We start from the raw sequence: 15,221 nt of genomic DNA, 5'->3' as shown, positions 1-15,221 counted from the left end.
ACAATCTTTTGTAGAATGATCACTTGTATCACAGATGTGACACACAATTTATTGAACAGATTTTAATTGACCGTTCTTTTTCAATTCAAGTGCTTCAACTTTTCTTGACAAAGAGGTAAATCTAGCTTGGAGATCATGTTCATCTTTGAGGGTATACATACCTCCACCAGATATGGGAGATTGAATCTTGTTTGATGGTTCGATTGTACCTATAATGACCCAATTTTGAGCATTTTCAGCTAATGAATCGAGATACTCAATTGCCTCGTTTGGATCTTTATCTTCAAATGTTACATTAAACATAAATTCAACCATTTGCCTATCTTTATGTGTTAAGCCTTAATAAAATTGAGAAACAACTCTCCAAATTTCAAAACCATGATGTGTACAAAGATTAAGCAATTCTTAATATTTATCCCAACTGATAAAAAGTTTCTCATTGCATGTTTTTGAGTGAAAGTGATTATTTGCCTTTTCAAATAATTTGTTCTAATAGATGGAAAAAACTTTTTCAAAAATTATTGTTGCAATTCATCCCAAGTTCGAATGGATCCCGATCTAAGATTTTGTAGCCAAGTTTTAGCTTTATCTTTTAAAAAAAGGAAAAAGCTTAAATCGAATGATGTTCATGCTACAATTTAGATCATTATAAGTGTTGCACACTTCTTCAAACTCTTGTAAATGCATGTATGGACTTTCAGAATCTAAGCCATGAAAGTTAGGTAAAAGTTAGATAATACCAGGCTTGAAATTGAAACGATCGAGATGCATCAGGTGGAAAAACTAGACATGAAGGTGCACTAGTACGTGTAAGATTTATGTGATCTCTAAGTGTTCTTCGTCTATCATGATCATGTTGAGATTGAATTTCATCTTCATTTTCTTGGATGGGTTCTTCTGCCATGTTTTGTGAAAATAAAAGGTTATTTCGAATGAGTCGACCACTAAGTGTACGTGATCGAATGCTCAAGCAAATGCAAAAGAAAAACACACAAAAGCAATAAAAATTCAATGAAAGAAAAACAAACTATAAACAAAATTAAATAGACTTCAAATTAAATTATACTTCCCCGGCAACGGTGCCAAAAACTTGTTGCGACTTTGATTGTTGCACTCCCAATAGCAGGTTATCCATAAGTAGTATAATTCGGTGAGTCCGATATCGTATCAACAAGGAAGCTAAGGTAATTACAAGTCCACTACAATGTCTTTTTATTTTGTTTTTGTTTTTGTTTTTTTGTTTTAATTGTTCAAATCTTTAATTGGTTGTTTTTAATTGTTCAAATTTTAATTTAAGTAGTTGAGATTAAAGGATCCACTCTTTGTATTTTAATAAAGTTAACATTAATGAATATTATTGAAATTCACTTAATAAAATGGTTTCAATATATCAAATAATCATATTTATATTATGTTATATATTATTATCTTATAAGTATATAATATATACCAAAACTTATAAATATTGTCAAGTATTTATTGTGCTATATATATTTGTAAATACTAAATCAAGGTTCTCACTTTAAATGGTTGGTAAAACCAAACTAACATTTAAATGGTTCCAAGAATTTAGTGCAACATATAGCAACAATAAATCAAAACTCCTTTATAAGTAGGGTATAAAAATGCTTAGAGAAATAAATATAACATAAACAACAAATAATGATTAAATAATATAAAACATAGATTATTACTTTTTACTAACCTTATTATCATGCCAATAGTTTCAACTTTCATATCAACTTTGGGAAGTTAGATATTCATTATTCAAAGTGTAAAATTTTGAATATGAAATTAACATGCTAATTATATTTAAATGAAGAAAAACAAAGAGAGACATATTATGAACTCAAAGGTTTGTTCAGAAAAACGAGGGATATCTCGATACATTACAATGCACCCCTATTTATAGCTAAATTTGAGGAGACAACCGCAAATAAAATATTATTTTTTTACACATAAGTCTTCATTGATGTTCCAAGAAATTATGTTATCATACACACCACTTTTGAAAATCTTCACATCGGAATTTTCTTTTCCACATAAAACAAAACATGTAGATATCTCAGTTGTTTGAATTGTGTTATTTGTTTTTTTCCATTTGACTAAGTAATTTGAGAGATATGGTCAAAATGCTAGAACATGGTAAAACTGCCATTCATTTGGTAACTTTATTTGTTGCTTAATTTGATCTCAATTGTGAGAGGATTTTTATCTCATGCTTGTCACTAATATTGTAGATATTATCGTCAACTTTCTACAGGTCCAAGAATCATCTTAATCCCATTTGCAACGCCAAGGTTATTCTTGTTTTATCGAACCTGTAAAAATAGTAAAAAATTATAATTACACAATAACTTATTTCTTATACAATTTATTATAAAACATATAATATTTAAAAATTTAATAAAACAAAAACTATAAATTTATATTATAAAACATTTAATTAATGTACATTTTTTTATGTTTATCAGTAAGTCCTAAGTTGAGTGGATTTATACACAACATTGTATAAATCAAAGTCTTCTAGTGGATCCTACCAAAGGTGATAGAAGGGGTGACATAGGAGCAGTTGAAGTCTCCGAACATCCATAAACATATCTTGTGTTATTAACTGTTTAACTATTATTTTAAAATTGATTTGATCAGTTCAGTTCTTTCCATAATTGAACTGATATAAGCTCAAACTGATCCACCTTATTTCAGTTATTCATTTTACACAAGTTAAAAGACTTTCAAATTAGTCAACTTTCTTAACGAATGATTACTTCGAGTATTTTCCGCTTAGTTTAACACCAAACTCGATTTAATTGATCGATGTTTACATTCTTAGAACACGAGTTATTGAAGCTCATTAAGAATATTGTGTTTGAAACACCTTCTGTAGAGCCCAAAATCAGTATACGTAAAACCCATGTATTTATTTAATTTGTTAAATTAATTATTTAAGTTTAAAATGATTTTAGAGATGCATGATTTCTGAAATTTCATTATGTCAATTATTTATGTTTATTTGATGCACGTTAAAATGTTCTCTCGAGTTGGTGTTTCAGGCGAATATTCGATGCGGGATCGAGGAAAAGAGACCGGCGACGATTTTTACGATTTTAAAATGTGATATTTTATTTTAGGATTGGGGCATTTTAAATGATTTATGAAGTTTTAACATTTTTAAATCCTAATTTAAATATTAGGTGATTTTAAGATTTTAAACTTTCAAAGTTTATAAATTGTGAATTTTACTTAATTTCTTTTGAGATTTTTAGTAAAGTTGATATTGGGTTAGTAGTATTAATTAGCAAGTTAATTATTAATTTAAAACCTTAATTCCCATTAACCCACTACCCAATAACACACACACACGTTGCTCACTCACACAACCCATGTGGTTTACTACACACCACACACACACATTCATGTATTCAAACACACTTTCTCACACACTCACTCACGATATAACACACACACATTTCATTGTTTTCTCAATGATTTTTTTTTAAAAAGAAAGCTTAGGGTTCTTAAGGTAGTAGCAGCCGCCCCTCCCACTCCAAATTTTCTTCAGCAATCCTTCGTTGATTTAGCAGCAAAAATCGTGCCTCAAGTCGCCCGGATCATTTCCCGCATCGTGTCGCTTCGATATTCACCGTATCGTGAGTTTTAAAGATCAAAGGCATGTATATTCTTTCGTTTTATGCATCGATCTCGTCATAGTAGATATTTTGATGTATGTTATGCGTGAAAGTTTGATTGTTATGAGAAAAGTTTGAGCGATTATGCATTGAATCGATTTCTGAAACATTTGGATCTCAAAACATGAGTTTGCTGTCATTTTAAAAACTGTGACTTTTTGGTCGACATTCTGGAAAACCTTTCAACATATAAAACGTAGAAATTTTTGAGACCTTCGATTTGAGAGTAAATTCAAAATATTTGGATAAGAAATGAGTGAGTTATGATTGTTTTTGTGGGACTGCTCAAACCGCAACTTTTATGAAAATGTGTTCTTGAAGTTTTATTGTTGCAGGCTTCGTTGAGGATCGACGGGTGTTTGCTGCTGCGTTTAAGCATGGTGAGTATGATGTTGAGATGGTTTTTGGTGTGTCGGTTCACATCGATAGGCACTTGTTCGCATTAGAAGTCGTAGGATGCATTTTGGTGTCAAATGGCGTGTTCACGGATTGGGTTGCGTTTCTTGTGATGCGTAGTTGTTTTGGGGTATCTGTTTGAGTTTGAATAAGTGCCTTAGCATCCTAGGATGGATCTTGAGGTAGGATTAAGTAACAAATGTAGGGAATTCCGTTTGTTCACGATTCCAGCACCTACACGGACCCGAAGCCGGACCTGTACACGGAGTCCGTGGCATTTTTCCTTCAAAATGCGAATTTCCAGCATGTACCCGGACCCCTACACGGGGTCCGTGTACCCTCTTTTTATAAAAATTTTTTTTTTTTTTGAGTATAAAATATAGGTTTTATGGTTATGAATATAAATATAGGATTTATTTTGTGGTTATGAATATAAAACATAGGATTTTGTTTTGGGGTTCAATATCATGGTTTAGTACGATTATTAAACGAGGTGAAGTCTCGAGAGATCTAGAATGTCATAAGATATTTATTTATTGCGGTGGCGAGCACGAATATCTACGTCTAAGCTATGAAAGATAAGTATTTGAACTCATGTTAGTATGTGGAGCAGTGACCCCAAGTGAGATCCAACGAATCCCTCAACACCAAGTAAGTATGTTCGACGTGCAAAAAGAAAATACTTTTAAGTTTTTGAGGTATGCTAAATGTCTTGTGACCAAATTATGAACGGGTTTGGAAGTCGGTGAACGTGGCCGAGGATCTCTCCACCCCGGTAAATATGACCGGGTTTAGATTAGGATTGGAAAATGGTAAAGCATGACCAGATACCAATCCACCCGTTAAAGCATGAACGGGGATCGCATGTATGTGGTAGTGGACTTTCCCTGCCAGCCCAGTACTGTGGTTTAGTCTGATCAGGCACATTTATGTATGGGTCACTTGCTTTGAAACATATCTCTACGCAAAATGATGTTATGTATGCTCAAGTATGTATGATGCAATCACGTTTAAGAAAAGTTTTTTGATGATGGCACGTCTACGTTTATGCTATTACGTTCAAGTTCAAGTATGTTTATGCTATTACGTTCAAGTTTCAAGTATGTACGCTCTATTTTAAAGATGCATGTGGTTTTATTACGTATTACTTGTTATTACCAATTTATACATGTTGAGTCTTTAGACTCACTAGACTTGATCGATGCAGGTGAGGATGACGTTGAGGAGACGAGGGGTGGGGACCAATGAGCCGGCTTGGACTGAGCAGGAGGCTAAACCCGAGGACCGCCCATGTTTTTAAGACATTATGCAATGTTTCAAATATTCTGATTTCATGTTATTGTGTACGATATTTAAATAAGTGTTTTTAAAAAACTTTATTTGTGATATTTTCGTTGTAAATATTTTAAATGATCAGTTTATTGTTATCGCAATTTGAAGGTTTCTATTTAATTAAGAAAATTTTTATTTTTCCGCAAATTTTAAAGTAGTTAAAATTACGGTACGTGACACCTTCACAGGTGTCCAAACCAATCCTTCATACAAAAACGTTAAATTAAAAATAATAATCAAATAGATAAACACGAAAACGGAGTTTTTAATAATTGATGTATATTAGATTCAAACTTAAATTTAATATCATATTTATCTTCTTTGTTCAAAAAAATTTGATTTAAAAATATATCGAACAAATTTTTTATATAATATTTAAAAAAATTTAAAAATAAAATTCCAAAGACATAGCTTCTTTTAACAATGATAGAAAAACATTTTTTGCTTTATAAAACTTGAAAGGCAAATGCACTAAAAACCAATAAAATAAAATAATATAGTTTATTATTAAATTAAATTATATTAAAAAGCCAAATAATGCTGGTGCTGTACGCTTCTCCTATTTATATCTTCCTCTGAAAGAAAACAGAAACCCCTAGTTTCATTTTTCTGCTTGCCCTAAATGGCCTCTGTTACGATTCTTGACCCGAAACCCTACCCAACGGATCCTCCGCCCACTCGACCCGTATCCAGTTTCGACCAAACTGTGGACCTCGACGACGACCTCTACTCGCGGCTGAAATCTTTGCAACGGCAACTTGAATTTATCGAGATACAAGAAGAGTACGTCAAGGATGAGCTGAAGAATCTCCGCCGGGAGCTGTTACGGGCGCAGGAGGAGGTCAAGAGGATCCAATCGGTGCCCCTCGTAATCGGACAGTTCATGGAGATGATCGATCAGAACAACGGAATTGTCGGTTCCACCACTGGATCCAATTACTATGTTCGCATACTCAGTACGATTAATCGCGAACTGCTCAAGCCTTCGGCTTCCGTTGCTTTGCACCGTCATTCTAATGCCCTTGTCGACGTGCTACCGCCCGAGGCTGATTCCAGTATTTCTCTGCTCAGCCAGTCCGAGAAGCCTGACGTTACTTACAATGTAAGTATTCTTTTTGAGGAGATTCCTTTCCATTGAGGCTGGTTTTGTAGATTTTTTGATTTCCATTTTTAGCTTTCTTAATACTATTTTTTTATGCATTTCACCACTATTGTTGTGTGGTTTTGTGTATTAGGGTTTAGTCTTGACAAACTCAGTAATTTAATTTTTTAATTTAATATGCGAGTGAGGAACAAACAGATTTTCTGTTTGGAGCATCCGATAAATTATTGGATGAAGCATCGTCATTTGGGGGTTATTTTTATAGTCCAGAGAATTTTTTTCTGCACCAAATTACTGGTTCATAGCCTCACCATGTCGAGAACGGTTTTTGTTAGAAAGTTCCTTCAAAATGATTGTCTGAAGCTCATTTCGGTCATCTAATTTTCCTTCCTCAATTGAGCACAATTGCGGCATGAGGGGATCCAATTTTTATGTATTGAAACAAATTTTTTTTATCTTTGCCTTTGTTTTGACTATCTGCTCATCAATACGATCATATTGAGTATTAATCACTGTTCTTGTCTTAATGTTACCATTTCACTTGTCCAGTTTTACAACAGAATACTTATCGGTACATTCTTTCTGTTTTGGGTCTCTTCCTTTATTTCTGGCTTCTATTTTTGAATTTGGTTGTCATTTTTAGCTATCTGCAACCTCTGTGCAGACATATATCCCTCTATCCAAGTGTCCGTCCTGAAGGATATACTATGTTATCCAGTTGTTTGATTTTACTCATTTGGACTGATCTAGACATTATTTGATTTGGCCTTTCATACTTTTACGAAATGTTTTCAATTTTAGGCTTTTAGCTGTGTAGCGAGTTACAATTAAAACACGTCAATTTCCTGCACACTAGATGTATACATGAGCAAAATAAGAGAAACTTTGATATCGGTAAAACCAAGATTTATGCATTTTAGGTGCAACTACATGAGTTGCAAATGAAACACATGGTAGGTGAATTAATATATGAATTTCAGCATATTAAATTTGGAATTTTCAGAATTGATATCATATCATTTCATGTGGTGGCTTGGTGTTTTTGGACAAACTTTGAAGCTTGATATCGACAGCACGTGGTATTTGTTCAAAGTGACTGAAATATATCTCTTTCTTGTCACCAAATATGATATTCGCATGCCAACTCATAATCACTTGCTCTTATATTTGCTTGAAATAGTGGGATTTTGTTCTTCAAAGGAGTTTGAAGGAGAATCTTTTCTTTCGGGTTGTTAAGTGTATCTTGTTTCTTTCTTTTACAGGCATGGCTTGCATTACTCTTGTCTTTTCACATCTTTGCTCATGTCTCAAATATTTTGTAATAAAGCGTATGTGGTGTCATGTATAAGCTGATATCATTTCACTTCTTTTTTTAATTTGGAAATTGGAAGGTGCCCATATTTGTTTCTGGACTTAAAATTCCGTATCATATTTGTTATTTTGTCATTAAATCACGTTCTCTTTTCACCATTCTTATTCCAGATATGAGTCACTTAATTTTGACGTCCATGACCTAATATTTTTTCATAAAATAGAGTTAAGATGTTAGGTTTCCTCACTCAATTTCTTACCACGCACTGGATTCACTCAGTCCTAGAGTTTGCTTCATTATGTAATTTTAGTGGGCAAAGAGCGAACATAGTTGTTGCCTTATGCGCCATGTGCATATTTAAGCAGCATTTCATTTGCTTATGTTATGATAATTGGCGTTTTCTCCTCTTATGCTGATAATACTGTTTTACTTTCTCCTCAGTACAATTCATTTTGAGCTTTAATCTATGCAATTGGTGGTTCTGTCAGGATATTGGAGGATGCGACATCCAAAAGCAAGAAATTCGTGAAGCTGTGGAGTTGCCTCTGACTCATCATGAGTTGTATCAGCAGATTGGCATAGATCCTCCTCGTGGTGTTTTGCTCTATGGTCCTCCTGGTACTGGGAAAACCATGCTTGCAAAGGCTGTTGCTCACCATACAACTGCGGCCTTCATTAGAGTTGTTGGCTCAGAATTTGTCCAGAAGTACTTGGGTGAGGTAATGCTATTAATTGAGTTGATTATGCATTGGCGTTGTCAGCTATCACTTATTTGGGAAATACCATAGCATCGTATCTTGTCTCTCTAAAATTTCTTTACTGATTGTGCACGAGTTGCTGCTTTTTGATTAATTTTCAGATACTTTGTATGATATGTGGAGTCACTTGAGCTTCTTTATTTTCTTGTTGATCAGGTTTTTCGAAAATAAAAAATGTAATGGGGAGTATTGGATGTGAAAAGTGCAATAAATATTTCACTTAGAGCTTTGATTCAGAGTCTTTGATATTTTATTTTAATCTTTTTCCTCATTTTGTTGTTCCTTGGTTTGCCATTTTACTGAATAGATAGCTTATGACTTTAAAAAAACAATTTATGGTTGGTTATGTTTCTGATATCTCATTAGCACTGGAATATGGTGATAGAGGTATATGGTGATTGGTAATTCTATGTCCTTATTTTGATATAATATCATTGATCTTCTGTTTAATAAATGTGCAGGGTCCGCGAATGGTTCGTGATGTTTTTCGGTTAGCAAAAGAAAATGCACCTGCAATTGTTTTCATTGATGAGGTAGACGCTATTGCTACTGCTAGGTTTGATGCCCAAACAGGAGCTGATCGAGAGGTCCAGCGAATTCTCATGGAACTGCTGAACCAGGTAGGATTTAAAACTTAGGCTTAAGTGAAAAATATTGCAACGATGTAAGGATTTAAATTCCCTGATGTACTTTATATTATAAAGCATTTTGATGTCTTGGTTGTGCGAAAGGGTGCTCATAAGAATTATTCTTCGCTTTATTCTGCAGTTTTGACATCACAATATTTTTTTTGGCTTCTTGCAGATGGATGGATTTGACCAGACTGTCAATGTGAAGGTTATCATGGCAACTAATCGAGCTGACACATTAGATCCTGCCCTTTTGCGTCCGGGAAGGCTTGATCGCAAAATTGAGTTTCCTTTGCCAGATAGACGCCAAAAGAGGCTCGTCTTTCAGGTGAACTTTATAGGTGTCGTAATTCTATGGTCATTTTTTGGAACGCTGTTTTGGTTCTCAAATTAGGAAAGGAAAGGGTAAAAAATGGGAAAAACTTTAGGGGAAGGGAGGGAAAATTTTGCAGCAGCCGAGGAGCGTAATATACTGAATAAGAATGAAAATAGATCCTTCAACTTCTCCATCTCCATATGGTATAGTTTTTCTTATAACATAATGGCGTCACGTGCAGGTTTGCACCGCTAAGATGAACTTAGGCGATGAGGTGGATTTGGAGGACTATGTGTCTCGGCCAGATAAAATTAGTGCTGCTGAGGTCAGTTGATGTCCTCGCTCTTTGTTGCATTGGACCACAAGAAGTAATTGTTAAATCATTTGTTTTTTGTAATGCCTCAATAGTTATTTTCATAGTACCCTGAAGCTCCTTATGTATGAGGTCATAACTATTTAAATCAGAAGGCACACAATTGGGCTTTAAACGATGTTTACGAGCTACGCCTTGGCCTATGCTTAAGCAGAGGCACGGTCTTTTAAGTAAAACCGTCTTACTCATGAAGCATGGACCTTGGTGTGCCTCTAGCTTGAGGCATACTTTAAGCGTGCCTTAAATGCTTAGATTGTGAATCAAAGTGAATTAGAACGTAAAAGTTATTCATATTTTACTCAAACTAATAAATGTCTAATTTGTTATTGTTCAATAGCTAGTTAAATATATATTGGATTTAGACACAGTAATTCGCTTCATGTATATTTATTTTAGTTGTAGAATATTATTATTTGATTCACCTCATTTCGATAAAGCACACCCTTTGTTTTTTGTTTTGCTTTTCGACTCAGTGTCATCCTAGGCATGTAGCTGTCTTGAACACCCTTAGTAATTAGTATATATAGACATGTATGTACACACACAAACATATGTGGAGCATAGACGCCTGCACGCAGACATATACACCAATATATTGTGTTCAAAAGATTTTATGGAACGAGTTAAATATTATCCAAAATCTCTCTGCTAGGGGAGTGATACTAAGTTAACAATTTTTACTTTTCCAGATAGCAGCTATTTGCCAAGAAGCTGGCATGCTTGCAGTAAGAAAGAATAGGTATGTAATATTACCGAAAGATTTCGAAAAGGGTTACAGATCCAATGTAAAGAAGCCCGACACGGATTTTGACTTCTACAAGTGATCTGTAAGTGTTGGCGTAGGGAAAAAATTGAAAAACATGTACTCTCGATATTCTCCTCTGCCGAGTTGCAGCAAAAAGATTATTGCTGTGTGTGTGTTATGTTGAAACATTTGTTCTGATGCGTTTTACTTCAGCTGTGAACTGTTTGTTATTTACAACGTACTTTTCGATCGAGGAATACTTGGTTCTGTTTGTTTCAATATTCTATTCATTGTTCTCTTAAGTCTTATGTGTCCCATTTCGTTAGGAAGTCACTCTGATTTTTGTGTGGTTCAACTTCAAGGGCCTGAGAATTAGAGAACACCATTTTAACAAATATCTTGATGTAAGATTCTTTCCGAATATTTTTCAAAAGCGAATTTGGAAAATTGAAATTTAGAACTTTGTTAGTAGAGATTGGCAATGGGTTCGGATCTGACCCTTGTCCAACATGTACACGGCCTGTCATCAAAAAAATGGGTCTAAGATCATGTACTTATTATTATTTTTTTTGTCAAAAAACCGGATATGAGCGGTTAGGGTTTTAATATTATTATACATATGAGTAATGTATTGCTGTGTTGTTATATTTGTAAAGTTCAAAACGATGTAAAAGTAATTATTTTTTACTATCTAATTAAAGTTGAGGACCATATACCAAATTTGTTTAAACTTTATTTGAAATTACGATTATATATTAATTATATAAGTTTATTTATGAAACTTAATATTTTTTCTTTTTAAAATAATCAGTTTTTTTTATATTTCAAATATCTATAATTTGAATTTTTTAGATTACTATATTTTAGAGAGTAGTAATTGTCTCTAGGATTAAAGTTGCAATGTTAGCATAAGTTATAGTTTTTTTGTAAAATAGCAAGCGTTTGATTCTACGGTTGATACTAGAGTCAACGTCATGTTTTGGATTTTAATTGATTACAAATAGTGTAATTATTTTAATGTCACGTTTTTTTGACATGCAGTCATTGTTCCTAGTTGACATAACAATCAAAACGTGGTTGAACTGTTGTACGATTTAAAATATTAGAGTTGTGTTATAATCAATTATAACATTTGGTAAAACAATAAGTGTTTGATGTTACATATAGGTGAAAAGGATGAAAAAATCATTAATTAGAAAATAACAAAAAATATTATGTTTAGATAATTATTCTAAATATATAAGCATGCAACACTTACAAATACAACAAACTACATCATTTAGCAAATTTTATCTCATTATTTGTTTATTTATAGACAAAGATTTAAAGAACAATAATATCAATCATGTCCTAAAATATTTGATGATGAGAAATAACTTTAAAAAAAATGATTTGATTGAGTTAATTTTTTAATAAAGCCTTAATTTGTATTAATTAATTTATTTTTTGTAATAATTGTATTAATTAAAAATTAGATATGTCAAATGTAGTATAAATATAAATTTTTTAGAGTTATAATGACTCAAACCTATTAAATTTCGGATATATGTTGAGTCAGGTATGTGTTTAAAGGATCGGATCCAGCCACACCAATTTGATAACAAAATTAAATAGATTCTTTGATATTTTATTTGCAAATTTTTTTAGAATTGAAGAATTCCATCTGTTTTTTTTTAATTTAAAGGTTGTTTTAACTTTTAAGAATCCCCTTTGTTTACAGGGAGCTAAAATTTTAAGCTCAAATATATTTAAATACTTTCGGTCAAAACTGAATACGGATATTTTGTCCTTTTATTAAGAAAGTTTTATAAAGATTTAATTGAAATACACTGTCTAAAACAAATACAAGGGTATTGTGTGATTTTTTTTGCAAATTTTTATTTGCAAGAACACTTTTTGTTTTTGTTTTCCCAGATGCCCCTTCTTTTTTTCTTTGTTTCAGATTTGCCTTAGGATCACCACTAAAAATCATACAAGTGGCGCTTTTTTTTTTTTTTTTTTTTTTTAAAATNGCCTTTGCTGGGAAAGATGAAGTTTCAATTATTGATTGCTTTTTAATTATTTCAATCATTTTAGATAATTTTCTAATGTTTCATGTTTTAAGCCATTAGAAATAGTGGTAGGGCATAGGCAAGTTGATAAGATTTGGAGTGATGTGAGTTATTATTTCTCATTGTCGCGGGATCGATTCTCTTGTAAAACATATTTCTCAATGAAATATTGTGTGAGTTATGTTTTAGGGATCGATGTATGTTTTCTTCTCTCTTGATTTTATTTCTTGTTTAGGTTAAGGAGTTTCTGAAATATATAAAGAGTGGTAAACATTTTTTTTAAAAAAAAAGAGTAGATAGTTGTCCGAAATGACTCGCGATGGCTGGAGTACTAACTTCACCAAGATCTAGCCAAAAAGTCGAGCATGAATTCTTGAGTTCCAATTAAAAACACTCAAGAAAACACCCAAAAAATTTTGCGCTAATAAATACGATTTTAATTATGTTTGATTTTAAATCTTCATAATTTTGGTTCACATATATAACAGCTCTTGATAATCAAAAGTTGAGTTTCATATCTTTTTAAAGTCATTCTATAATCAATAGATCGCATTAGAGATCTAAATGATTTAGCGTCGAAATTGGATTTGAAACGTCTATTACTCATTTTTCTTTAAAATATATTAGAAATTTTTATTTTTTTCCTCCTTTAAAAACTTTCGGTCAAAAACAACCTTTATNGTTATCAACGTCATCAAAATCTTTAAAATCATACTAGTGCGAAAAACTAACATAGGTCTTCGGGTTATGTGTATCATCAGTTCAGTTAGTTCAACAATCAAGTCCGCCAACATCATTAAAATCATGCTCATCTGCATAGATCACACCTAGTGAGTCTAATGACTTAGCAAACCTTAACCATGATAGCAAGTAATATATATACATTCATATATGACAGTGAAAATACTTTTAACAAAAATAGTTTTTCATGAATATGCATATTTTAAACATTTTTTCTTTCATCATATCCTTTTTCCTTTCATCATAAACATATACATATACATTCCCTTTAAGATGAATTCCGTTCATTAATTGTGAACATCCTTTCATCTTTCATTCGATTGATTAATCTCAGCTGTAACTATGATACCAGACGGAGAGGTAACACTAACCACTTTTCCATTATGTGCCTGGTCCAATAGTCGGCGGAGACATCAATGACAGTCTCACCCGTCAACTGAGCCTTGGCCTTACATATCATCATATTCTTTCGATGGAAATTCGGTCGTAATGTTCTCACGGGGCTTTGTTCCATAAACAGGTTCCACTGGGGTTTCGTCCCTCACGAATTTCCATTTCCTTACAGTCAAAATTAAATCACTTCTTTCCAAACATTTTTCCTCGTTTACATCAATTTATAAAAATACATGCAAAAATATCAATTTCTTTTAAACCAAGCATACAACACATCTTTTAGCATTTATCGTTTTTCATCATAAAATTGCATAATTTTTCAAAATAAATATTTTAACATTCATTACAGCATTCAAGGCACTACCAGGACGTCTAACATTTTTCAGGTGTAAAATGACCGTTTTGCTCTTGAAATCATAATTTTTCCAATTTACCCTTGGACATTAAAACGATGGTCCGAATCCATCCAAACTTATCATAATACCTTAAAATATACCCATAAGCATTTCTTAGACGTAAACTTAGGCTCTTCGACTTATTTCCCAATTCGTTTTAAAACTTGAACCTACGTCTCGGTATTAACACGAATCAACTCGAAACTTAACCAAACTTTAACCATAGCTTATTAAAACATAACCATACCTATACAACCCAATTCAAGACATTTAAGACCTTTGAACAAACCTAGACACCTGCTGGAAAATACTGCCCATATTTCGAAAACCCTAGCTTAACATATCATGAGTTCCTTCAAGCATAGACCCTAACCACCATGTCCAGACCCTATGCAACTGTAGAACCCGTAACTTAGACTACGTATAAGTCATGCATAATTCTAGTATTTAAATTAAAATGATTTTTATTGCATGAGTTTCTAAATTTGATTATTTTACGTAGTAGTTTAAATTTTTATCATTTCAGTTATTTCAGTGAGGCCGGACTGGAGTTGGAGTTTGGAGATAAAATTTTAGATTCAAGAAACTTTTCCAGAATTTAATTTAGCTAGCAAGTAAGTTAATTTAAGTTATTAAGGAGGTTTGAGGATTTATTTAAGCAACTTGAGGTGAGTAGAAAATAAATTGGTTTAAGTTCCATAATTAAGGAATTAGTTCACTAAATTATGTAAAGAATAAGTAAGGCTTTTAAGGGTTATAAATTTAGTAAATAATCAACAATTTCCCTTCATTTTTACACCAAATTTCGGCCACCCTTATGTCTAGACAACATCTCTTTGCCACCTCACCTTTGACCCTTTCTTTGTATTTAATTAGTAGGATAATTCTTTTATTTTTGGGAGCACCATTTAATTAATGATCAACCTTATCCTCACCTAGTCTAGATGGTATTATGATCGGCCACCTCACACCAACAAGCACCAACAAAT

The 15,221-nt window shown here is 32.6% G+C and overlaps 1 protein-coding gene across 1 annotated transcript; it reads left to right on the top strand.

Annotated features, from left to right (window-relative positions):
- Positions 1 to 5,991: 5,991 nt before the first annotated feature.
- LOC140981829 (26S proteasome regulatory subunit 6B homolog) lies at positions 5,992 to 10,949 on the top strand. Its single transcript, XM_073448314.1, has 6 exons — positions 5,992 to 6,519; positions 8,320 to 8,550; positions 9,051 to 9,209; positions 9,394 to 9,546; positions 9,776 to 9,859; positions 10,597 to 10,949. The coding sequence occupies exons 1-6, from the start codon at positions 6,040 to 6,042 to the stop codon at positions 10,729 to 10,731; spliced, it is 1,242 nt and encodes a 413-aa protein (XP_073304415.1). The 5' UTR covers positions 5,992 to 6,039; the 3' UTR covers positions 10,732 to 10,949.
- The last annotated feature ends 4,272 nt before the right edge of the window (positions 10,950 to 15,221 follow it).

This window comes from Primulina huaijiensis, chromosome 1, assembly GCF_012295235.1.
Source record: "Primulina huaijiensis isolate GDHJ02 chromosome 1, ASM1229523v2, whole genome shotgun sequence".
Lineage (NCBI taxonomy): Eukaryota > Viridiplantae > Streptophyta > Magnoliopsida > Lamiales > Gesneriaceae > Primulina > Primulina huaijiensis.
This window is presented reverse-complemented; position numbering and strand designations above follow the sequence as displayed.